This window comes from Zerene cesonia, chromosome 9 (genome assembly GCF_012273895.1).
Source record: "Zerene cesonia ecotype Mississippi chromosome 9, Zerene_cesonia_1.1, whole genome shotgun sequence".
NCBI lineage: Eukaryota > Metazoa > Arthropoda > Insecta > Lepidoptera > Pieridae > Zerene > Zerene cesonia.
In genome coordinates, this window is record NC_052110.1 from 931455 (window position 1) to 959237 (window position 27783).

The window sequence follows — 27783 nt, forward strand, 5'->3', positions numbered from 1 at the left end:
AATAAAATAAAAATAAAACGAAGGTTCATTAGTACTTATATTTAAAAGATAATCAGTTCAACCTTAATTTCTAGCGTCTACCTAGTATATGACAAAAATATTATACGATAAAATTTAATCAATTTTTCGCATAGAAATATATGTAAATTTATAAAAGGAATGTAGGTAATGATCTTGTATTGTTATATGAAATTCAAGATTCTCTAGCCGCATACTCTTATAAAAAAATAATGTACCTAAATGGGTTTGTTACATATCAATGACATAACTACTATTTATTCCATATCAATTTCGTCCATTTTCTTATAAACATATTTGAGTTCTTCCAATAAATCTTTAATCTGGGTTTTGTCTATGATCAAGTCAGTAGTATTTTGTTCGCCAGCAAATACTTCATCAGATTTAATAGTGAGTTTAATTGAATCCACAGTGCCTTCTGGTGCAGGAGATGCGAACACATCGGTGACTTTATTCACTGAAAAAAATAAATTACCCTGTTATAGTACATTCAGAGTGAACATATATGAAAATGAGACAATTTTAATATTTTTTTATATTAATCACTTGCCAATAACGAGTCCTATTTAAGGACACACCATGTAAGATTTAAAGTTATTTTAAATGCCACTTCAGCGTTGCTTGGAACAGAACCTAATTAAAATGAAACATTTTTACATTGATTTTAAGTTCCCTTCATACACCGAGAAATCCGCATCTAAATCAGTTCGGTCAGTTATGAATTTTGTGCATATAAATAAGTATCAGTGTTTTTTTAAAGACAACCATTTATAGTTTTACTTTCTCACAATTTTTTGTTTCAATTCGTAGCGATCAGTTATGTAGATGAAGACATATTTTTTTTTTAGTAAAATTGACTTGTTATGTTGTTTTTTTTTTTAATTGACTTGTTATTGTTATTATGCAATTCTGCAAAAAGTACAATTTAGTACAAAAACTCGTACCCATAAACCCACTGGTCTTAATATGCGCTTCATACGCGTCCCTTGTGTTATCAGCGGCTTCAGCGAGCGCCGCGGCGTGCGCACGAGGCACGCCCAGCACGAGCAGGTCGCGGGCCAGCTGCACGCCGCTGCACGCGCAGCGGTGCGCCTGGCGCAGCGTCCAGCGGAGCACAGCCGCTGCCCGCGCGCATTCTTCGCGAGACGCTGAGAGGAGAAAATACATAATTTGTCTGTCGTTTATCATTTCCTTTTCCCTGACCCTTTACCTCTATCTGCTTTATTACTTCCGCGAATATTCATGGGCGGTTGTGATCGCTTATTGTCGAACCATCAGCTCATTTTCCTGCTATGACAACAAATACAAATCACAAAGGCTTAAAAACTTAATTTATTTATTATACTAGTACGATTATTTTCTACAAACAATAAACTATTAAAAACTTACATAAATTTGTGTCCTTCAAAATTTCCATAATGCCATCGTCCTGCAAAAATGGAGACATTTGTTGTTAAAAATACTTCATGTGTTTACAAGTATAATTGTATCAATAAATAAACCATATTTATTTTATACTTTGAAACAAAATGCGTTAGAGTTAGTGTATGTAATTACTTATTTGTAGTTTATGCATGGTTATAAACTTTCCCAATTGCATCGCTTCCAAAAAAAATCACAATTTTTATACTTTTTTACTCGTCACACGTCATATTAAGTTAGTATTTAATATAACGCCACTCTTTTTGCTCTTATTATCATCTCTTTATCAATTTATCTGTACAAAGAAATGTTTGAAAGCGGACCAAATGTGATTTTCGTATTCAAAGGAACTGTTAGGAAACTAACAATAGAGTATCATTGGTACCAGGAGGGTTTTAGAATAAAGATAAGAAAAAAGATAAAGAAAAACGAGTGAAGTTAGAGCAAGATTTAGTATAGTAGGTGTAGGATGACACCACTTTTTCATGAGTTTAAAAAAATGAATTTATTATACTAATCCACGACAAATCCAACATAGTAAAAACAATCAAAATCGGTTTTAGCTGTGCTTGAGTTTTAAGTGGTGTAAATAACACGATTTAACAGCCACAGCTCCGCCCGGGTGGTTCTTTACATTCTTAACCATCACTATTTTAGTCTAAGCGGAGACAAATCTGAAGAAACAATTTATAGCTGTTCTGAACATAAATAGTGTTACCGCGGTGTAACTAAAACCACATTCTCATTTTATATAAATACAAGATACCAATAGATTATAAACGCGAAATTTTGTGAGTGCCTGATGGGAACTAAATGAAATTTGCCACAACAAGTAAATCGAATTAATATTTATTACGACATCGCAATATCATTTGCGCTATTATAGATATTTGTTTTTGACAGTGAATGATCTTAAGCGTAATTAATTTCACGAATCGTGAGTCTTCTGTGATATTGTCAATACGTCTCCTCCGCTTGAGAATTCAGAACTTTGACAAACTCAAAATTAACGTGTGAATCGTTAATCGTTAAGTTATAAATTATTTACAACTAATCTTTAGTTCACTCTTCTTATTATTTTTAAATTGATTATTATAACGTACCGCTATGTAAGCTATAGTTAGGTTTGTTTATATAATCTGGATTGTTTTTTTAAGGCTATAAACTGACAAATACGAAGCTGAAGAGATGAACATTTATTAACAATGAAAGGTTGTTTTTAATTATGGAAATGATTATCTATGTATATATACTACTGTTGCTGCTGTTTTTTAATTCTTTCGTTCCATATCATTGAAAAAAGGTGAAAGGTGAAGAACTCAAAAAGAAGAAATTTTATTTTATCTATACTGTTTAACTCACCGGTTGTTCCTCCACAACATGATGAAGCAGATTTCTGAAGAGTGGAGCGGGGAGACTGCTCAACGCGTGCAGAGCGGCCAGCGCCCACAATGGGCAGTCGCCGTCCGAACAGAACTTGAATTTCTGTTGAATACATTTAAAGCTTAAAAATTTTGCACGTTTAATAAGTAATAAAAGTTGCATAAAATTCAGTTTTTTCAATTCATTTATATGGATATGAATCTTGTACAAGACACTAGTTAGTGTCTTACGAGTGGGGCTTAGGATATTTTTTGTATGTAGTGGGCTGCAATCGTTATGTACTCGTAAATGTTTGTTTTCTTTATTTGAGAGGCATTACAAGTTAGTGTCCTTATTATTTGATATTTTCTTAAAGGACCGAAGATCACACTGCCCTTTATATTTGTAATGACGAAAGACGTAGGAACTCTCTTTTATTTTAAACAGGTATAGGTGTTGGTTAATTGGTAACACTGTGGGAAGTGATCGCTGGATCTACTGAACCAATTTAAAAAATTATTTTACGAGTAGCCACGTTATCTGTAAGTGTCATAGGCTATATTTTGTTTTGCTTTTTCGCTAGAGAACTAATAAATTAAGCGAAGCGACGCAACACTTTCTATTCTCCATGCGAATCATATTCATTTATTATAAATTCATTATGCACAAATACAAAAAATGCCCACTTACTTATTAATTAAAATAACTATAAACACTATATTTGTTTCTATTCAATTGCATAACTCGTATCCATCACGCGAATTCAATTGTTGAATTATCATTACTGCATGATTGCTGTTTACTATTAGACCTAATGACTAATCATCGATACATTGATTGACAATGCACTAAACCACAGATTAGACAGATAATTAATAACCTTCATGTGCTAAACTAGTGTATATTTTCCAACAATAGGCTGTCATTATTTTGTACTAGCGGTCCGCCGCGGCTTTGCCTGTAGTACATATACAGCCTGTAGCATACAGGAATAATTTACATACCCAACGGTGGAAGAATTTTTAAAATCGGTGCAGTAGTTTCTAAGATTATCGCATTTATGCAAACATACAAACTCTTCAGCGTTATTATTATTATTAGTATGGATTTGACCGCCTCCGGGGTACAGAGGTTAATGCGTGAGCGTCGAACCGAGGGGTCCTCGTTTCAATTTCCAAACAAACACAAAAAGAAATCTTGACCATAGAGAAAATCGATCATTGAAATAGATGTATATCATCTGCCCCATATTCCATTAGAGGACACAGGGACACACTTTATGAACTTATAATGTGAGCTATAAAATCTTGGAGGACGCATATATATTTTGTAATATGTATACAAGCTTAAACTTATTACTCTTGTGACGTAATTATCTACAATGATATTTATAAAGAAAAAGAAGGGCTCGTTGTTTTTTCCAAAACAACATGATCAGTATGATATTTTTTTGTTTTTATTCGGGGTTATTGTGTAGTGAGAAATTTTATGAAATTTTATATAATATTAAAGGCTGAGGAACAGGAAAATTCTTTTTACGGTAAACATTTTGAACTTTATTACTTTCCAGTGTTTATATTTTACACGTGTAGCTTAGGTCTGGATTTAATTAAGCATAAATAACTACATATTTTTGACAGTGAAAATCAATCACTGAGAGTTCAAATATAATACAACAAACTCGTTTAAACTCGATAGTGTAGTTTTTGAGTTTATTCCATACATGCAAAAACAAAATTTTCCACTTCACAATATGTGTGGCAATTTTTGTGTGTTTTGGTGTGTTTACATTTACATCAGTATACAACGATTCTGGTCTAACCTCAAATAGTATCCGGAATTTTAGAACAAATCGTAAATCAACAAATCGTATCTAGTAGGAATATTGGTAGGCTTTGCATGCTACATCGCGCTCTATTATTTGTGTCATGCTCCTTTTACAGAGAGAGAGAGAGAGTTATGTTGATGATTGTGTTAGTTTTATCCTAATAAATTCAACATGAACTTTGTTTTTCTAGTTTTCTTGTATAAAAAACTTCGCGGGAGTTATAGTTGACGTCCCAGAATAGTTTTCGAAAGCAAGATATTTCCAATGTAATTTCTCCATAGATATACGTACGAGTGGCGAAGCACCCGCTTCCCGTGGGCGTATGAAGGGACAAAATAACGAACTCACCATATCTACGAGGTAGCGGGGAATCTGAAACAATATGATATAAAATTAACATCGGAATCACCCGTTAGCATGTGCTATAGCGCATGGCACATAGAGTTTTATCACGTAAGGGGTTGAATAAGACGTAGGGGATGTTATTTATAGTAATAATGGGGGATTTATGTGTTGTGAAATTTATTACGACTCACAACTTGTAATATTTGCATTAATCTCATTGACACTTTCAATAAACTATATGTAATATGTAATGTTTTAATATAATACCACTGTTATTTTTAGTGTTATAGTATCGAACTGGTAATAGGATTTTTTAATAATAAATATTTCCGCAATATCGACCGTAGAATTTTAACGAGTATACAAATCATCAAATTTTGAAGCTTTTTATGAAAAATTATCACCCGTTTCTATATACCTACTACCGGATTAAAACGCTATTAAAAGTGCTAAAAAATCTAGAACTTACATAAAATGTGATGAATCTATTTTAAAACTTATAATGGAAGCTAATACGGTCGCTTGACCGCCACAAAGAGGTTTCTTTACTCTCAAATATCTCATATTATAGTTAAAGAGCGTCAGATGTTGAACTATCGCATAATACTCTGGAGACTGGCTATATTAATATCCGAGTTGGTTCACCTATAACAAATATTTGTGAATAATTATTTAATGTTCAAACAATGTGGCTTAATTTGGTAAATGCGTTATAATCTCTCTTACTTTTGCATGATATCAGCAAAACAATGTTATTCATTCAATCGAAAAAGTTTAAATATGAACAGAAATGTTTGTCTGTCCCGACAAACGAAATTGCGAAACTTCTTTATATAAAACAAAAGGTGACTGAATGACTGATCTATCAGCGCAAAATCCAAACCACTGTACCGATCAAGCTGAAATTTGGCATGCAGCTATAGCTACCTACTATGATGTAGGCATCCGATAAGAAAGGATCTTGATAAATTCTACTCCCGGGTGATAAAATAGGGGATGACACATGTTCCATAAAAATGCTTCTTTATAAAAAAGATGCATATTGTATCTTAAATCGTATTAGGTAATAAATGTTTTTTATTCATCTGAATTACTCCCTAATAGTGTTATAGCATGGATATCCCACGCGTATAATTTTTTTATTGTTTGTTTATGATGATTGCGCAGTAGCTGTGACAGCTTTTACTTAATTATTCGCATGAAACAATAAAGGTTTTCTAGTAAGAATCGTGTTAGTATGACGCCATTATAACATACGATACGCCCTTTTTGTAATTGAGGAAATTTTGGCCTGGTCCCAAATCTGGTATAAAAAATTAATATTATTATTGAGAAAGCATTATTCTCTTTCTATGTAACTTTATCATATCTTACAACCAAGTAGTTAGTACAAAACAGTACGACGTCATAGCGCGCGGGATCCCTGGAGTATTTATGGAAGATTTCCCTGCTATAAAAAAAGGTTAGCGTTGAGATCGCGTTCTATATGACATTCTTAAATTACTGAACAAGTGTAATGAATTTTCAAACTTATTACTGTTACTTTAATTCGAACAAAGAACTAAAAGAATTCGGAATAGAAGATGTAAAATGTCTCTAGTTCTGTAAGTATTTCTGTTGCAAGGTTGGGTATCTTATGTATATACAAGGATCATTGTACTGGCGTTGTGTGATCTAAATATTCTGTGGAGCTCGTTTTTATGCCTACAACACGTTTTTTTAATTTTTAGATATAATATCGGAAAGTTATCATTAATGAAAAGCCAATGTATCATTGCTGCACACCACTTTTTTATTATTTATAAGTAATTATATATAACTAGAATAAACAAAAAAGTTTTAAAACAAGTTAAAGTTTATAAGAGTTTTGTCTAGTTTTTATTATATATCTATGGATACGTTTGTATTTGATCCCTGAGTATGTACCACGTGCTACGTGGGGCGGATAGCTTGTACATTTTCATAAAATAAATAAGAATCTATTTTTATGATGCCATTTTAATCAAATTAAAGAGAAAAGTGTAAGATATACTATTTGATAAAAGATTAAGATATCCACAGAGTAACTAAACCAGAGGTAATTGCTAGGTGAATGAGGAATAATCGAAAAAGTTACAAGTCATGGTTTTCTAAAAAATAATAATTGCCAACACTGGATCCAAGACACAGGAATGTTTATCAAAATGTTAGATGTTACAATAATATAAGAGAATTCTTCACAGAAAAAACATTCAAAACATTCGTTATTTATAAATCCAAAAAACAACTTATACAATTGAAAAAAAAAAAAATATAGCCCACATCATCCTGAATAATCAATACCTACTGAGATATAACTTTTAAATTGTAAAAGAATTTTCAAAATTCGTTGTAAATACAAAGTTTACCAAGTAAAAAAAATAATTTTAAATATTCGTACAAATAACGAAAGATTTCTCATAATATTAGCTTCCTAGCAGACTTAATAAAAAATGGCCTTTTTAAACCGGCGTTCCGAATAATTTTTTTTTTAATATAACCAAAACAGTCTATATACAATTGCCCTAGCAGGGTCAGATGTCAACTTTAGGCGGCAGCACGCATGTTTTCATTTAATCTACCGCCCAGTCTCAGGTGTTTTCGTTCAAAACTGTTCACTTATCACTCGCTACGAGCCTTTATCACCTTCGATATTGGAGTAAGGTTATTTTTATTAATGACTCCTTAAAGAGAACAACTGCGAAGTGGTTGCTGGATTATGATTGAAATGGGTTAAGATGGTTTATGTTATCTATGTTAAATTTGCTTTATATTATATTCTTTTAGGTGTTTGGTATTTGTACTTATGTGTTTTGAGATATAATTTTTGTATCAAAATTTTGATTTCGCAAGTGGACTTAAATTTAAAAGTGTACTGAACAGCCGATATAGCAGTTTTAAGGGTTGTTATAGGTAATTACTACAAATTGGCTACAATTTCACCCTCACATGATACTCATTCTTTGGGAAAGTTAGTTATAAACCAGACATCATAAATAACCTTAATGCCAAGAAATCTTTTAATAGTCGAAGAAGTGTTTGTGTTTCGAAAAGTTTCTCGTATTTTCATTTCTAACAAGTATTTCATTTCAATGTAAATATGCGCAAAATTAGACAAAACTTAGAAAACTTTCTGCCCTTGTTGCGTTGGGTATTATTCCAACTATATAAGAACTCATTTAATGTGCAAATTTTACTGACAAATGGGTTAAAATTTAAAACAATTATGGTGGTAGTGGACTGGCTAGATGTTTATGAATAAAGAGTTTTTATTGAAACGTTTAATGTATTTTTTGAATAAAGAAACTTCGACAAAGTAAAAGGATCGTTTTAATCTTTTAAGTTGTGCAAGACGCACTGTCTATTGAACTCTACGTTAAGTTAAATTTAAACCTAAATACAATAGGTTTTACAACATAAGCACATCACATCAAATCTCTTTCGAATAATCTAACAAACTCCAACAAGCTCGTACTATATACTGATATTTACCAACTATTGGTAACAATGCGCAGATAAACGGAAATACTCCGAATATTTCCACGTATATGTTTTCATCTCGCGAACTCACACATTATAAGATATAATCGCTGTTATACGTTAGCTAATTTTTACAAAAAATCTAAATTGGTAAAACAAAAGAAACTTCTTGGACCTTTTACAATATTGCATAATTTGTTTCTTATATTATACAGATTTAATTGAAATTACATTGTATTTGTGTAACGTTTATAGGCTTATATTGTTTCATAATATAAACAAAATGTCGAAAAAAGTGCATAAAACTTTACACAATTTGTTTTATGTATAGAAATATTGACAACATAACACCACATTGCTGCAAAACAATAAATTCTATCTCGATTTCCGAATTGTATTTAGGTATACAATTCTTAATTGCTTCCAATGCGACAAATAAACTACACAAAATATTCATAACTTATAATATTTTATACACTTATATTTTTATACTTGAAAATCAAACACAGAATAATTTTTTGTGGAACACTATCAAACAATAAGAAGCAGAGTTCGATTCCCAGTGAGATTTGGAGAAACAAATAAGGTTTATATTAATCTCACATTAGTGCATCCATTATCGTATTACTATTTAATTTAAAAGTGTAGTATACATTAATCATATTATTATGTAAAAATGTCGTGCACAATTAAAAAAAAGGACTATCCTCAAAACGTTATTACGTCACACATTGTGGTGCAGAATGGATATAATTTATTCGACTTACACTTATAAAAATAAAAAAAAAATCATAGATGTTTAAAGTTATACGGATTTGAATTCGTGTACATAATGTACTTCAACTTTTTGAATTGTTGTTTTTACATTATTTTTTAGTGTCACGTAGTATCAAGTTATAAATTTTAACCAGATATACTCCAAAGGTACTGTATCTTACGAGAAAAACTGTTTGTGGTGTATAAACAAATCATTGTCAATACATTTTAGTTTGGAATCATTTTACACGGACACTTTTTAGTTTAGTATTATCAGGATAACCCTGGCCTCATCATAACTATATGCAAAAACTTGGGAAATTTTGTTTATTTATTTATTTATTCTTTATAGTACATATCACCGAAAGAAAAACAATAGATTGTTATTATAAAAAGACCATGCCGGCACATATGCACTAAAAGGCGGCCTTATCGGCGGCACTCTCTTCCAGGCAACCTTTTTGTAATGGAATGTTAACGTGTACACGATAGCACAATGCAATAACTAATATATTTTTAACGTTTCACGTTTTGTTGTTTTTTAAAATGTATGCAGCCAAAATGTTCCTTTTAATTTACATTTTAATTCATAATAATGAATTAAATAAACGAAGTAAATTAATATGCGTTTCACTGATCAATTGTTGCTCCGGAAAATTGTTACATATATTACGTGGACATAATTACATCTATATAGTCAGTTTGTATTGCAATATTGGAAAGCATACGTGTTGATCTATTAATTACTGGAGAAAAATTTTCAAATTCCACACTAAATTTTACGCTTTCATATAATTATAATCTATTTATTCATATATTGAACGCATCTATTCATAATTTCTCTCTACTTTTCATAATAACTGCAACGTCAAGCCTAAAAAAACTGCGCATTGAATAATCAAATATCAACATACAACTGCCGTTAGAGTGCATTCCTTACTGGCAATTTATACGGCATATAAACAAGCGCTGCTATGCTAGCTATATTTCCTCACAACAGCGAGCTTATGATATTGAAAGAAAACAATTTCCTTGCAACTAATGAATTTGAAGTGCGAAACAGAGATGTTGCTGTTGAGGTACAAATGGCCCTTGCGATTCAACAGTTGGTTACGAGTACGGATAGCAACGTTATTGTTTTGTGGAACGGTTCGGGTAATATAAATTTTTATGTTGCTTTTAGCATAGTATTCATATCGATTACGGAAAATGTTTTTAATGATTCTATTTAATGCCTTATACATTTTAAATATAATTAATAATTATTCATTAAAAAAAATCTAATAATAATGAAAATATCTCTAATATAAACCTTAACAGTAATAAGATGTATTTCTACTTGATACTATAAATATATTTTTCCTTTCCAAAATTTTTCAACGATTTCAATTGATAAAACGTACATAAATATATGGTAAGAAAAGTTTTAAAAAAATTGAACTAAATTATCTAGTTTTACATAATATAGAAATAAATAAGATAAATAAAATGCACATGTCATATAAAATACAAATAAATTCTTTGAGATATGATCGCCATTATTAATGCATGTGAAATAAATGGATTTCAAGAGTATATTCGTGATGTTTATTTTTAAAGCAAACATTTTACTCTTTTAACTGAACCAGTTGAAAGGTGAACAACTGTAATATAAATATTGGAATTAAAAGTAAATGGAAATTTTGTCCCTTCCTTCCTTCATTCCTCTTTAAAACGACATTACTACAACTGATAAGTTTGGAAGACATTATCTTTATCATAATAAAAAAAAAATTAAATGGCTAGAAATGACAACTGCGGATTTATTTTTTATTGATTTAATTCTCTCCTTACAGTTCATATTCATAATAATTAAAACTGTCGTAATTATAATACCGATATTTACCGACCGCCAGCGCCATCGACATAAGGAACAAGGATTCGGCTGTATTGATATTGATGAATATATTAATTAACACCGAATTAAGTTAACTTACTGTACATATCAGCAAAACTCTCAATATCAAAGTACATTTTTATAAACTTTATATCTTTACGAATAACAATAGAAATTTAAATTGATTATCAATGTATTTATTTGTTAATACGCTTAGTTGCTCTGAAAATGTCTTCGAACGGAAATCAACAAGTGAAATTGAAGCGACATTTAAAATAAGAGTATGGTATAATAATTCTGTATGAAAACTGATGTTTATTTGATATTAATATTCATCGATACAATACGTAAGGTATCTATGTTATTATCTAATTTTAACTGAGCGAAATAATCGAAATGTATATGTATAACTCTTTCTCGATTACTAATAATGTCATTCATTGCTTTTTCAGAACATTATATTTTAGAATCTGAATCCTTAAATATGAATAGGTCAACTGATGCGGAATATTTATTAAAGACTTATCATTTATTATCGACGCCTCCTTGGCACAGTGGTAAACGCGTGAGCGTAGAACCGAGGGATCCTGGGTTCGATTCCCGGTGGGGACAATAAAAAAAAATGTCTCGGTCTGGCAGGACACATAAGGCTGATCACCTACTTGTCCATAAAGAAAATCAATCGATTAGTGAAACAGATGTATATCATCTGCCCTATACCCCAGTACACGGGACTTCACTTTTTATTATTTATAACATTCCCCAATTTCAAAGTTTCGAGAGTTACAACGGTATTCGTAGTCAGTAGTATATGGTGTATTTCTTTAAAAAGCCTGAATTTACAAACATATAACACTCACTTCAAATCAAACGTTTCTTGTGTTTGTATATCGTAAATGTCACCCAAAAACATGTACACAACTTAACACAAACGCAAATAAAGCATACAATTTCCATACAAACGCGACCACGAAAATTAATCGCGTGTGTATGCTGACGCTACTCGGATCCATGGCTGTATATATAAGAGTTGGGAGGTCCAACATCACCACACTTCAAGCGGACGGCGGACAGTGAACAACATTGATGTTAATTATATAATAACCACACGATTTTTGAGGATTTCCTTCATACAAGGTAAGATTTGTTTTAAGGTGTACGTTTAGTTTAATTTAAAAAAAGCATTTTTCCGGGTCTCCCAAAGTTAGTATACACAGTAAACGAAAGAGTGAATTTATATATTTTTTACATACGGTTTTCATTAACATCATTATAAAATTAAATTACATCAAACACCAGTGAATAATATAATATTAATAAATTTGGACACCTCCAATCAATTTGAATTCAACAAAACATAAGGAATGAACAAAAAACATATTATACAATTATTTAATAATTAAATCTTGCAAACTGAGTTTTACTTGAAATAAGGTGAATTTAAATATTAATAATAAATATTTTAAATAAAACTTAAATTAAAACCAATAAGCTATTAAATGCACTCTAAAGTTTAATTTTAAAAAAATTATGTTGAAGTGCTACGCGCTACGCGGCTACGCGGCTACGATATTCGTAGCACTTACGTTTATTTGTGAGTGCTTAAGGCTTAATATTCACTAATAACGGTTGAATGCAGGATTAACGAATCAAAGTGGAAATTGAATAGGGAATTACGGTATAAGTTATTAATGTTGTTTATTATGAAGAACCGGTTCTAGATAAATATTTGATATTTATAATCATTTCATAAGACTATTTCAATATTTATGTGCTTTTCTAAATTGGTTTAAAGGGAAAAAATATTCATAACTTTTCATAGAAGACAATTCATCAAAAAATGTTCATTCGTTTAGATATAATAGCATAGATTACTTCTTCACCTTACAGTACGCTGGTAAATTCGCTGTAACTTAAACGTCTGATGCTGTATAGAAAACACAGTATTTCATTAAAAAAAATTAAATACGTGTGAGAAACAAACATGCATTTTCAATTTCACAATGTATGAGTTTCAGATCACTGCAGAAGCAACAAATATCTCTTATACATGAACCTATTATTTTTAACATTTGTAATATATTCGTTGTCTTAACAATTAAGTGCTTCAAATACGTGATGTTTCAATAAACATTAAAGTCAATTATATACTTCCAAATCATTATAATTAAGATCAATAGAAAATACACCAATGCTTTTATTAATTAACGTTTGTACAAGGCGTTGTTCAACATAACTCAGTGTTCGAAGAAAGTTAACGTAACCTAACATACGAGAGAAATGAACTTTAGCGAGTAATGGGGTTTTTGAATTAGATTACCTGCATTCTTTTTGTGTATAACACGCGTAGGTATAGAAATAGAACACAATATAATGTTATATACTAGCTGAAAACGTCTTATTAGTTAACTAATTTTTAACATTGGTGATCATCAATCTCACGAACTTTATAATAATACTAGCTGCACCCGGAAAACGCTGTTCTGCCTTACTCTTATCATTTAGGGGTATGAAAAAATACCGGATAAGCACAAAAAATTTCATCAAAATCGGTCAAGCCGTTTCGGAGGAGTATGGCAACGAAAACTGTGACACGAAAATTTTATATAAAAAGATAATAATATTAAATTCCTTATTTCGGAGTAACAAGGACCCAATACCAGTTTTTACAAAAATTAAGATTAAAATAAAATAAAAATTAGCACTTAAATAATACATATCCATTTATATCTTTATAAAATTTGTATAGATAATGTATATATTGTTTATAGTAGGTAATGCATTAAGTTTAATATTTGAAATAAATTAAATTTAATATTTGATTGGCTGTTACGTGACAGTTTGCATTATAAAAATGCAGTTAAACCGAATTAATGAAGACTAAATTCAAACTCAAATATTTATTTATTGAATAAGACTTCTTATAGAAGCAATTTTGAATCACCATAACACAGTTTTAATATTTACCACCGGTTCTGCACTCTTAAATGCAATAGGTGATAATTTTTTTTTTTTTGTGCTGTATGTGTTCATTTATTTAACCGAACCCTTAATGTCGCGAATCCGATTCGTACTTGATCGAATTTTTAACATTATTTGAATACAATCGAAACTTATCATGAAGTAATAATATGGTTATTTTATTGTTTCTGAACTAAAGCGGACACGCAGAAAGTAATTAGTTTAGAAAAAAAATATTGTCATGCAATTTGGTAATTAAATTGTTTTTGTATCTTCTAATTGAAACTGTGAAAGAAGGAAAATGGTTTATTGTTATGAATTGGCATTACCCAGTATGATGATAGGAGAGTGCTTACCGAAAATACCGTTATATAATTTTTTTCTTATTTTATTTATAAGAGGTAACTAACCATAAAAATTGTATCCCTATTATGTTTTTGAGTACGTTAAATTTTTTCTAAAGACCCACATACATCGGATTAAAAACCAATTAATTTATGATACAATTCAACTCGCCTCGTATTATAATTTAAGGCTTAAAATTGAACACAGGCTTTATTATTTTTTTAATATATTCTCGCGAAAAATCGGTCGCCTTACAAGCTTATGTAGACTTTAAACAAGTGTAGCAAGAGCACAATGTGGATACCATATTCTAACCATGAATATATTTATACAAACTCAAATGAATGTGGGAGTCGAGCACGCTTCGGCACGAACCCCCGAATACATGAATAGCCCCACAGGAGATAGGCGTGATTTGGTTGTATGCGAGTGCTATTGTGTATCGTTCGGTGCTAACTTCTTTCCTAATCATTCTCAGTCCCATCCTTTATTCCCTCCATTGATCCTCTTCTATCTATTATGGTCTATCTAAAGTTGGCAAACCATTTGCAAAGACGTAAGACTTCTGTAAATGTTCAAGGGCGGTGCTGGTTGCTTACCGTTAGGCGATCCACCAGCTCCTGTGCCAATTCTCACATAAAAAACCACATTAAATTACGACTTTAAAGCGCTTATACCTGCTAGACAGTTGTTATATAGACCAGTTTATACATGTAACCATATTTTAAGTGTTCAGCACATTTTATATAGAATCTCTATAAAAATACGAGTTTATTCTGTAAATACATCACATTAGTGCGATAATCCCTACCTCAATTTTATGACAAAACATTGAAACATTGGCAAAATCAAATACCATATTCATTCGCAATTACATTTTCGTATCAATGCCGTGTATTCAAAAGCTTTGTCTATGCCCCTACAACAATAGCCAATGGTCCTCTATGAGACAGTTTGCGGTTTAACGTTTGACCGCAGCAGGCACAAGAAATACAATGCAACTCGCAGATTAACATCCTGTGCTGTTATAAATATAGAAGCTTTGATAAACATGCGTATATGAGATAGGTGGAACAAATTGGGCTTAACGATATTTTGTAGACCTTGGAAATGTTTATCTGAATTTAAAGTAAACTGTACTAATTTGATAGAAAAAGTATTTATTGCCAAAAATATGATACGACTACATTATTTCATACGATTAAATGAGGCAAACGGAACCAGCCGCAGCTAAATGCCGTACGAAACAAGCGGTAAGAAAAATTCTATCAAAATTATAAAGATTCAACTTCACTTGTGGTCACACAACACATAGGGTATATATGTGCCACGGGTGAAGCTGGGGCGAACAGCTTGTAAATGACAAAATATATATACAATATGTATATTATACAATGAATATTTTTTTTGTCTTTACAATGCATTCCAAATGCATTGAAATAAAATTTATTTTTACATTTTCAATGTTCGGCACGTGTTAGGGGCATAGAAATCTAAAGTAAAAGAGACTTGGATTTTCAGCTGTACGTACTCACAGTGAAGTCATCCAATACATTAGGATGCAATGCACCGTTGCTGAAAATGCTTTTAACATAATGTTAGGTATAAGCTTTACTAGCGGCTTGTGTAAAGTTCAATGAAAATCCTGCATCGAAATATGCTACAAATAACAATTTTTAATGTTTTATAACAATAAAACTTTAAAAATGATCATAATAAATATCAAAAATTTGTGGTTGGGTATAAGAATAATATAGGAAAACAAAAAAAATTACATGTCTTTAGAAAATATTATGTATAATAATTTTAGAAAATATTGTTTATAACAAATCTACATTGTTAAATGGTTACCAATCAAACTCAAACATTTATTTATTCAATTAGACTTCTTATAGCACTTTTGAATCGTAATTTTACAGTTTTAACATTTACCACCGATTCGGAAAGCAGTTTCTACACAGAAGAGCCGGCAAGAAACTTTGTAATTGCTTTTATAAATGAATTTCAATTTTATATTGTATTTCTACATAATATGAATCGTTGTTATAACGTGTTTTAAACATATCACATCTTGTTCATTTGACGTATTCATCATCATCATCATCATCAGCCCATATTTGTTCCCACTGCTGGGACACAGGCCTCCTAAGAGGGAGGCCATAATCCACCACGCTGGCCAAGTGCGGGTTGGCAGATGTCGCATGTCGTCGAACTTTTGATTCTTGGACATGCCGGTTTCCTCACGATGTTTTCCTTCACCGTTTTAAGCAGTGGTGATGTTATCCACACGTGCAGATAAATTGAAAAATCAATTTATTTCCTGCACGCTCGGCCCGGTCTCGAACCTCGGCTTGTCGATTTTGAAGTCCGAGGTTCTCACCACTGAGCCACCACTGCTTTATTTTTTTACATGACGTATTATTGTCTTCTAAATAAAATCTCCTTTTAAGGAGCATAAGCGAGCTTGCACAACTTTAATACTTTTGAAGAAACAACAATGCTTTGAGGTTTTTTGTGTTAATAGTTCCAACATCGTTTTCAAGTTTCTTTTATAACTTCCCATTCCTGAATCCAACAATCCATGACCTGACTGAAAATTACATACTTAAAAATGCACATTTAGGTATTGCACAGAATTTAAAATTTTCTAGTATAATATCAATTATTTTTAATTAGATCTTTTTTTCAAATCAATAAAAACAGAAAGCCCTAGCTTATATTGTGCTATACTTAAATATATTCTGATTTATATACAAAACGTTTTTGGGTAAGCTCTGTAAGCAGAGAACGTTCAGAGTTCCGTTTAGAATTACTAAGGAATCCAGCATCACAAATTTTTATTTTTATTTTTAGAGTTCTGTACCCACAGGGTAGTATTAATAAGACTTCGCTGTCTATCTGTCCGTCCGTCTACCTCAGGCTGTATCATGAACCATGATCCTGTTGACATTTTGAGAGATGATGTATTACTGTTGCCGCTATAACAATAAATAAAAAATGGATAAAGAATTGTTTGGCACGGTCATAAATTGGATCGGTGACCAGTTTTTTATAGCTATTCTTTAGATCATTCATTGTTTCACTGATCAACAGATATAATAATAGTACCTGGATGACCGAGCTTTGCTCGGTATTTTTTTTTTTTGTTTTAACGTTAATTATTCGCCAAAAAATATTATTATTATTCGCCAATAGATGTCAGGAAGAGTCATAATAAATTGGGACTACTCAAATGCCTCCTATTTGATAAAAAAGTAAGTTTAAGTCGATAAAACACGAATAAAACACGAATATGACATTTTCTAAAAAAGACTCCTAGCTAGACCGATTTATCGCCCCCAAAACCCCCTATATACAAAATTTCATGAAAATCGTTGGAGCCGATTCCGAGATTCCAATTATATATATACATATATATATATACAAGAATTGCTCGTTTAAAGATATAAGATATACACCTATATACACAATTATTAATGGATTAAATAAGATTAGTGATAATATTAGTGATATCTTGAATTTAAATGTATCTTATTCAACACGCTAAGAACTGGCATTATTTCTAATGTACGATTGTTAAAAATAAAGTTCTCTCAAGTCAATTTTCATTTTATAAAGACTCCCGCATAATAAACGTGGACGTAATTAAACACTTATATTTATAACCCTCACATATATCAAGTTTAAACACCAACTCGATTGAAAACTCATAAGAAAAACAAAAGTTTTGCAGCTGTGTTTTATAGGAATAACAGATCTTTATTAACATGATATTATTGTTTGCTAACGAGATGTAATTTGAAGTTGATCACTTTTCTCACAACTAGATTTATTAATTTTTTATATATTGTTGGCACACTTTTATTAGCTTTACCTAAACGTTTGTTTGTAACCGACTCTTTGGATCTCGATTTTGTACCACCTTATATGTACATACAGATTTTAGGAATTCTATAATTAAAGCGTGTTTCAAATTAATTTTAACTATGTTTATTACAAATAATACTTTATTGCACAAACTCAAAAAAATAACAATAATGGTACAATAATATAATAAAAGAGACATCTTTGTCAAGAGGCGGTCTTATTGCTAAATCGCAATCTCGACCAGGTATGGTAAAGGAAACCTATGAAGTTCATGGAATATTGGAAAAATTATATCTTTTTACATGCGTAATTATGAATTTCGCAACTTTCAGTAACACTGAATTGAGTTTTCCCTATTAAACTATTCCAGTTCTTCCGCATTTTAATGAAACTAGAGTAACATAAAATAGAAAAAAATATATAACGTTTTTAAAAATGTGATTTCAACACGTTGCATCTCGCAGCTTGGAAGTTTTGACATCAAACCAATCTAAAACAAGTCGAAAGCGTTTTTTGTACTTATTAAAAGATAACCTTTTGAAAATAATAAGACGCAAAATACCCGTTCAACAACAACTTTAGCGGTACCGTTGTAATCTAACTTTTAATCAAAAAAATTAAATTTATTATCTGAGCTCTGTGGCGTCTTTAACTTTTCATAAAAAGAGAATTACAATAAGAACTGTTTAAAGTGACTTTTGGAGTTTTTTTTTAATGTCATCGTCGGCAATGGAGCTCGCGGGTCGCCTGATGGTAAGCGCTACCATCGCTCATGAACATTTGGAGACGTAAGGGCGATTGCAGACCTTACGCCTCTACAAATAGATTGCCGACTTAATTGGAAAGGTCTTAAGAAAAAAGGAAAGGACTTGTAATGGTAAGGAATAGGAGGTCTCCGGCCCCCCATTCTCCGAAAAAAACTCAGTAGGATGCCACTATTTAAAGTTATAGGCATAAAACCAATTGCAACGCAGTGAACGGGTCCTGAAACACATTGGAATTCCTTCTTATTTCGAAAATAAAAATGATATCTTTTTTTTTCATTGTACCATGCAGTTTTGGCAAATGTTTGGTATATTTTCATGCAATGGCATATATGGAATGCAAAAATCTAAGATGGGCTCGTATTTCTATTTAGTTTTTTAAAAACTAAACCTAACCTAACCAACCAATCTCTTCATTAATTTTTCATTCCACTAGATTTGTTTAGAGAAAATTAGCATTTTGTCACATCACTAAACATTTTAGCAAAAAACGTAATACACAAGAATATTCGACATATTTCGTGGCATCTCTAGAGATTTCGATTTCTCTGCTACCCTCCTTTCCCTGTGACAATACACCCGTTAGAAGAGACGCGGACAGTTATTTTCGTATAAAATATTATGAATCAGTAATAACAATATCAACTCGTGGGCGTATTATTTACAGTCGTGGACGCTTCCGAATATCTCCTCAAATTAACAATTACGTTGGCGTTAATTTTCAAAGTATTTAAAACTATTCTTGAGAATTTGTCCTAAACGCCGTAAAGAAAAGGCAGATACTTACCGAGTTTAACTTCTATTTTAAAATGTAATTAATCTCGGTGATGAACGATCTATTGTCATAGTCATTTTGCACTTAGTAACTCGTTCTATTCAGTATAAAATAGCTATTGGCGGGATGTTTTTGACAATTTTACATAGTAGTTGCTATTTAAGATTTACACGTGTTCTTAACAAAACTTAAGGTTTTTCCTTTACGTGTAGAGGTATATACCTCATTCAAATAATATTTCGTTTTATAGTATAAGTAGAAATATGTTTTTTTTCACAAACATTAAAACGTTCATTTAAAACTTTAAAATATAAAGAACAGATTAACAAGATGCAAAGATCCTATGTTAGCTGTTTATGTCGCAAACAAATTGCAAATAAATATAATGACTCTCCTGGAATCCGATTATTCGCCCCTTTAACTCAATAATTTAAATTCATTCAGGCCCTCATCTGAACTAGTCCATTACGACAATATTGTTTCTGCATTCCTTTGAAGTTTTTCTTTGTCTCCTGTTCGTAAATATTGACAATTTTAATAGCTTGGGCGCTGAATTTACCTTTACCCTTTAAACGAGTGAGGTGCCGTGATGTTGTTCAGATATTTTTTTGCTTTTCATTTGTACCTACAGATGTTAAAAATTGTGAGTCGTTCAGCTCGGTTCCATACTAATTCTATATAAAACTCATAGGTCTTTATTAATCGCTTTTGATATTTTTATATATAAAATAAAATTTGCTTATCTTCTTGAGTTTATTTACTACTTTCTTTAAAAGCAACTCTCTTTGAATACCTACAAGCGAGACAACTAACTACAAATGTTGTGCGAGTAACAGTCTAAACTTGAAACGGACAGAAAACACTTTGATAATAATGCATTGTTTAAATATGTATTAAGTAAACTTAGGTACCTACAATTATACTCATATATGTATAATGTTTGGGGGCAATATGCGGTTAATGTAGTAATAAACTTATTGTATGAAATCCCCAATGGTGTACCGAAAGAAACTAGTCAATTTCTGTATCGTACACGTAGTTACTGGTTCGCAAAGTTTATTAAATCGTATTAACATACACTGCACGTTGTTTCCATGAAGTTTATGATAAATTTAGAATACTTAGATTCAGCGTGTTATTGTTAGAGAAACGATCGTTTTAAATTGTTGAGATAATTAAGTTATCCCACATAATTTTTAGGACTTCAAGGTCAATCAAAAGATTGGTTTTCACTTTAAAAAGATAAGATTTAATTATATCTAGTTAGGTAGATATAAATAAGAGTTTTCATTTCGATACCGTAGCGAGATTAGATTTTTACAAAATAAATAGATATATTATAATTACAACGACACAGTCACGCTGATTAGATATTCAATTCAATATTTAAATTTTTCAGGATCATGGCGCCCTACTGGATCTTCATTACATTCACATGGTTCGGCACAGTCAGCCTGCAGTACATCAACACCGCTGGGGCCGACGGCGAGGCCCTCATGGACCCGCTAGACTCCACAATTCACTTCCCACCGCTCCCATACGTCAATTACTTCAACTACCCGCGGAATGATTTCGAAGTCCCCCAGAGTGACGACAATATGGATCACAACGATTTCTACCCACAAGACCACGACCCAACTGAAATACAAAGGAAACGGCGTACTGTTGGCAGCGAGCAAATAGACGAGCCGAAAGACCAGCAATGGAAACCAAATCTAGTCGATGTAGACAAGACCCTATACTTGAATAACGAAGATAGAGCGAGCCCTTTTATATTTCACAGCTATTCAGGCAAACTTGGCAGGAATTCTACGGATTTAATGAGCTCTATAGAGAAAAGGAGCTTCAGCCCATGGGGTGGAAAGAGAGATGCCATGGAACACATGTGGACATGGAAGAGGTCATCCGGTATCCGAGAGCCAAGCATGCCGAAGCGAGTACGCTTCAGCCCCTGGGGAGGAAAACGAAGTGGACAAATGATTTACAAGCCGGGGACGAAAGCCTCAAAGGTTATTTTCTCCGCAAATGTACCAGAACTGACTCGAATTGTATCAAATTATTCACCTAAAGCAGGACGCCTAGATATGGCAGGGTTTCAGTACGGGCCAATTCTGGACAAGCGACATCCTATTAAAATACTTGCTTTGACCACTCAATTCGACGAGAAAACTGCTAAAGAGGCCTTACCGTTCAACACCTTTATGGAAAGTTTACCGAAATCCTTTAAACTTGGTCATCCATATTTAGACGTTAATCTGAAGAAGGATGGAAAGAGGAAGGTTAAGTTCAGCGCTTGGGGCGGAAAGAGATCTCCACCTATTATCGGCCCAATATGGACTCCAGCGCCTCAGAACATCAAAGACTCCACTTTAGATACCATTGTCCTGATCCGAAACCATGAAAACGACGATTTATCAAAGGTTTTTTAAAAACTAGCAGTTTAATAAATCAAACGACTGGAACTCCCGAACATGAACACCGAAGCGTTTATAATCTTTTATTATAATAAATATACGGCTTTGCATAATATTTTTGTGTAATTACGGTAATCTATTAATACGAATGTTTAAAGTATGTTCGGGAGAAAATTTTGTCTTCAGCAAAAGGCTGGGTTTGCCGAAGACAAGAGAGTACTAAGTCATAGAGTTAGCAATCATGGAAATTAAATATCTAAATGATTGTAAAATGTACTATAGTCAATTTGTGATGCCGTTATCGAGTCCAAACGCACGTATATATATCTACATGTTATAAAATATAATTTATTCGCAAATTGTTAGTAATAAAACAGTATTAAATGATGACTACATTATTTGCACTCCTTGTGTATTTTACTTAATCAGATATAATTATTAATTTATCTCAAACAAGTTTTAGTAAAAATTAACTCGTTAAAATTTTCTTCATCTGATTATATAATTGACACATTTTATTCATTGAAATACGTAATATTTATATGTATATAACATACTATCAGTTGCATGACAGATATATAGTAAGGACTTATTTTTACATTTAGATAGATATCGGGATAACATTCTGCAGTAATATGTAGACAAGCACCGCAGATATAAATGGTGTTATAAATAAAACAAGTAATATCCTACATAGACCTTTATTTTTCATAAACACTAGAAATTATATATTACGTAAATTAATAACTATAAGTTAATTTTAATAAAGAAAGAAACAGTAAAAGCAGAAAACAAATTGACAAATAAGTATCAATTTATTTATTCGCTTTTACAATAGAATATAGATTCATTAGTTTAATAAAATTAATTTACATATCTCAAAATAAAATAAAGTAAATTTGCACCAAGGAAAATAACTTTAATTTAGATAGCATACTACCAAGTGTAGTCCGGTGAATTTTGAATGCAAGTTCCAAAAAAATTTGGGTAACTGAAGTAATAGTATACAATTATATGCTTAGGGCAATAAATCATTTTCATTCGTATGCAATAAACAGGTATTAGCGAGTCTTACTTCATGTTTATAAACTTAACTAAATAGTCTTACTTCTAACCTTAAAAAGCGAACAAAATTGATAATAACCAAGTAAATGTCACGTGCAATATTTTAAGCCTATTCCGTTGTAAATGTTGAAAACCACTAAACATTTCTACGAAAATAAATTCAGCGCCATCTAGTAGCAGTCTTTATGTATATTATTAATAGAAGTTATATACGCGCTTCAATGGTAAAATGTAAGTCAGGAAATTGCCGGAATCCTGTTAGGAGTAAAAAATCGCGGCTCAAAAACCTATACATCATTTTGATAAATTATTGTCGCGGGAGATATTGTAAATGTCTCTTTATTCTTATCAAAACACGAAAACACGGTCCAGTGGATTCAGCTTTGTAAACACAAATGAAGTATGAAAACCCAGTCGGCTACAAAAATATTCACAAAGATACATTTTCGTTGTCTTATCCTTGTAGAGAATGTCACATCATCAATTCAATGGAAAAAACTCAACAACAAAGGAATTTCTTTATCAAACTATAAATGAATGTAGAATAATTACTTACCTACATATATGTATACATAGCAATGGTTGCTTATACCTAACAAGTGAGCAACCATATTCATATTAAATAAGATCAGTATGTTGGCAGTATTTGCTAGTTGTATCAATCTTTCGACTCAATTCACACCGAATGTGTTGAAGCACTTTAACTTTATTTTCATTACTATAAGTATTATTGTAACATGGGAAATTCCGCTTTGACGCACCTTCGGTGTGAGTTGAGCCTTATAAGTCCCTTTAAAAGTTTTACACGATAAGGAGGCTACAAGAGCTAAAATGACGCACACTATTTAAACAATCAACCCATCAACAGTCTCGGTCGACTCTATTGGCATACATCATTGTAGCACACATATAATCGCTGAGATATAAGAATACGCGATGAACTGAAAATCTAGTTATTGTATTAAAAAAATACATCACTATTTAATTATATCGCCTGATAAATTTTTAGAGATTTCTTGTATATTAGCATGGTGTTGAATGTTTATAAGTGGATTGGCATTTTTTTTTTATAATCAAATTAAGTTTGGAGTGCAATGTTTTCAACACACTATCAAAATGGCATATATCCTTAAGCATAGCATAATTATTCATTTTCTTTATACATTGGATCATATACTTTAATGTGTTAAAAACACGCTATTAGCTCATGTAGACCCCTCAATGAAATCTTAAAATCCTAAGCGCAATAAGCTATAAAAGCTTAACTTGTCTATACTCATTTTTCTATAGTATGTACCTACAAAATTATTTATATGTTCTGCCTTGTGACATTTAGTAGTAATACCTCACTAATACATACTCAGTAGGATGGGCATGTCTTGGTCATAAAGACAATCAAACAAAGGATAATTGTAAAATATATGTGAGTCTCACTGAACTATATTTTACAATTACAACGCAATTTCAAAACATTTGCTAATAATTGTAATCCATTAAATAATTAAAAAAAATAACTTCTAAAAAAAAGGTTACAAATCCTGGTAACCACTGCAAATTCTAAAATTTGACCAAATGACAGCAAATTTCTAACACAATAAGAATCACATAAATTATTTCAAAACCCATGGAATTAAAAAGAAACATAATCAAGAAAAAAAAATATCTGTGACATTGAGAACCTCCTTAGTTTTAGGAATATCAGTTATATTATTTCTATTAAAATAACATTTAATAATGTACACTATACGGTGTACATTTACCACTTTTTGATTAAGGCTGGTGTCATTGCTTAATGTTTGTGCTCCTGATAGCCTATTGGACATTTTCTTTCTTTCAACATATTCTTTCATATATAATCTGTTATTTTAAATAAAAGACAAGCTTAACAGATAATTTTAAGAAGCTGTGATACAAGCCATTAATTCTAAATAATGATAACAATTAGTGCACAGTAAAAAGGATTTCAAATGTGAGCGATTTATAAAATATAGTATATGTACTTTAAAGTTTTTAATACCAAGAAGTAAATAATAAGTAAGAGTGCAATTAGAGTTATATTGTTATATCTGAGACTTAAGCAGTTCTCAAGATGATATGAACACCGGAATCAGTTTCAACGGGCTTGCTGAGCTGTCCAATCTTCAGTTTATAAGCCTCTTCCTCAAATGGCTTCTGCATTTGCCCACGACCGAACGAGCCAAGATCACCTCCACGCTTAGCTGATGAACAATCAGAGAATTTCGTAGCAATATCCACAAACGTGGCCTCTTCCGCTACTATTTGTTTCCTGTAATTCTTAAGGATCTCCAAAGCTTCTTCCTTACTACGTGTGATGTTTTCTTCGCGCCATGACGACGGCCGCCGGCTTTGGGCGTGCTTAACAAGAATGTGGCTGCATCGGATCTCACCTGGGTCGGCGGGCGCGTCGGGACGCTCCCACTGGGATTTCTTCGTGTACGTGTTGAGAAAGTATGCCATACCCGTTGACCTGCTTTTCCTCATCTCCCATCCCTCGGGTAAAGGTCCCTCCTTGTCATTGGGCATTCTGGAATGTTGGGTGAACAATTTCATCGCTTGTTTATCACATCACTCGAAACCGCAAAAGTAAGGTTAGAATCGCGGTAAATCGGGATTGTTTCACGTAGAATTATGTTTTTAATAAAATTTGATTGTAATTTGGCTCGACAGGCGATTTAATGTTTGGATTTCATTATAACTTTCATATATCTATTTAATAATTAGAAAGCAGAAATGCTTCCCCAATCGGTTGCCGTATAAACAAGAAAACAAGGTTTCAAATGAACATTCACTTACCTAATCTGTTGTTGTTTATCAAGATGTATTAAATCGCAACCGATCTCACTTGATTTAATATATTAACGCTGTTTTTAATTGCTGTTAATGTATCGTAAATCGTAATTCACAAAATGAAAGCGAAGCACAAACCAAAAACTAAAAAGGTTTTGACAACGACAAGTATATTTGTATTTATGGTCATTGACAGTTGACAGTCTTTGTCTTTCAATGAATTTTGAAGAGGCAAAGGAAATTTTGTTTTACTGCCTAATCAACCATTGGCATTGACAGTGATGCACCATGAAGCTATGATGATATAAGCTAGATGATGCATGCATTAAAAGTTCAGAATAAAAATTAATTTATAATAAAATAACAAAATAATTTAAAATATTTCTACTTAATATAATTTATAGTTTTGGAATGAAATGATATTCAAAAAGCATATTTTCCTCTGGCAATTGTACGCCAATCTACTGATTTAAAATAATAAAAATATTTCTTTCAAGCACAATGGAGACACGATTTTATAATATGCAATATTTATTTCTTACTTAATTCTCGAATTTTGGCAACTGACATCTATTGCTAGCAACGGGCTTTATATATTATGAGTTGTTCGTATTAGATGTCGCTACTGACTTAATTATTTCTACACTTGATGAAAGAATATAAAAAGGACGAAAAGTGATAAAATGATAATCTAATGCAAAACAAGTCCCATTTACGAATGCCTGGTGGTTGGCACAAGCTTTAAAGTCAATATTCATCTCAAAATAGAAAAATAGATTGCGAAATTTGAAATCAGTATCATTCTCTGTGGTACATACTGTATTAAGGGTGTTGGTAACCGGTGCCGATGTTAGGATCACTGAAATTCTGGATATAGATATTGTGGCACTCAAAGAAAAATTATTAGTTATACATACAAATAATAGGTGTAAAAGTGGACTTTTGAATAATGGTATTAAAAAAGTCACTTAGAAGAAATTGTGCCCTCTGCAATACAGTTAAAGCATTTCAGACCGTTTTCATGTTGCATAATGGAGCGACGCTCAAAACGAGCAAACTTGGTGTATACAAATTGGTGATTTAGCGCTACCAGTATATTATAGTGTATGCTCTATGATCTGGCACCACGCTCGAACTTAGAAGATCTTTCCCCACCATCTAGCAAACACACATTATGTGTATCAGTATGCTGGCGTAAGCATCCCACAAATAATAAGCTCAAGCGCAATGTGGTCAAGTACGGAGTCTAACAATAATAGAGCGCCCCCCCTCCCTCAAATTTGGCGCCCTGGGCCTTGATGGGCCATCGTTTTAACCTTAAAATATATAATAAGCGTGATCGATATATTTTATGTTTGTGATTTGGAATATGGTAGTAATTACAAATCTCCGTCGTTTTTAAGGAATGTTGTTGAAGGAAAGATAAATAGGTTAAAGGTATTAGATACCTATATCATAAAAAATGTAGGACATTTTAACTGGTGGCCGACCAAAATTTCAGGTCAAAAATTTATGGAGGAACAATTAAAAATACATACATGTTGTGCTGTTGTTAAAGAATATATATTGATTTACATTACGAAATGAAATCATGAAACAAAAACATAAGATATATGTGTCTTATAGTTAGTAGCAAGTATTGTTTCTTGAGGTTTTTGCGATCGTTTACAAAAATATAA

At 31.8% G+C, this 27783-nt stretch overlaps 2 protein-coding genes across 3 annotated transcripts; one reads left to right on the forward strand and one right to left on the reverse strand.

The window, feature by feature from the left end:
* Window positions 1-19: 19 nt before the first annotated feature.
* Window positions 20-26275, reverse strand: LOC119828931 (putative peptidyl-prolyl cis-trans isomerase dodo). Of its 2 annotated transcripts, XM_038351249.1 has the most exons (6): window positions 26111-26275; window positions 4979-5002; window positions 2803-2925; window positions 1408-1447; window positions 963-1166; window positions 20-475 (listed from the first exon to the last, which is right to left on the reverse strand). In XM_038351249.1, exons 2-6 carry the CDS (start codon window positions 4979-4981, stop codon window positions 276-278), a joined length of 570 nt encoding a protein of 189 aa, XP_038207177.1. In that variant the 5' UTR covers window positions 4982-5002; window positions 26111-26275; the 3' UTR covers window positions 20-275. The 2 variants fall into 2 exon arrangements, with proteins under 2 accessions (XP_038207177.1, XP_038207178.1); XM_038351250.1 differs by lacking the exons at window positions 20-475; window positions 963-1166; window positions 1408-1447; window positions 2803-2925; window positions 4979-5002 and adding an exon at window positions 24457-25841.
* On the forward strand, window positions 12166-22559 carry LOC119828930. Its single transcript, XM_038351248.1, has 2 exons — window positions 12166-12242; window positions 21217-22559. The coding sequence occupies exon 2, from the start codon at window positions 21221-21223 to the stop codon at window positions 22244-22246; it is 1026 nt and encodes a 341-aa protein (XP_038207176.1). The 5' UTR covers window positions 12166-12242; window positions 21217-21220; the 3' UTR covers window positions 22247-22559.
* Window positions 26276-27783: the final 1508 nt, after the last annotated feature.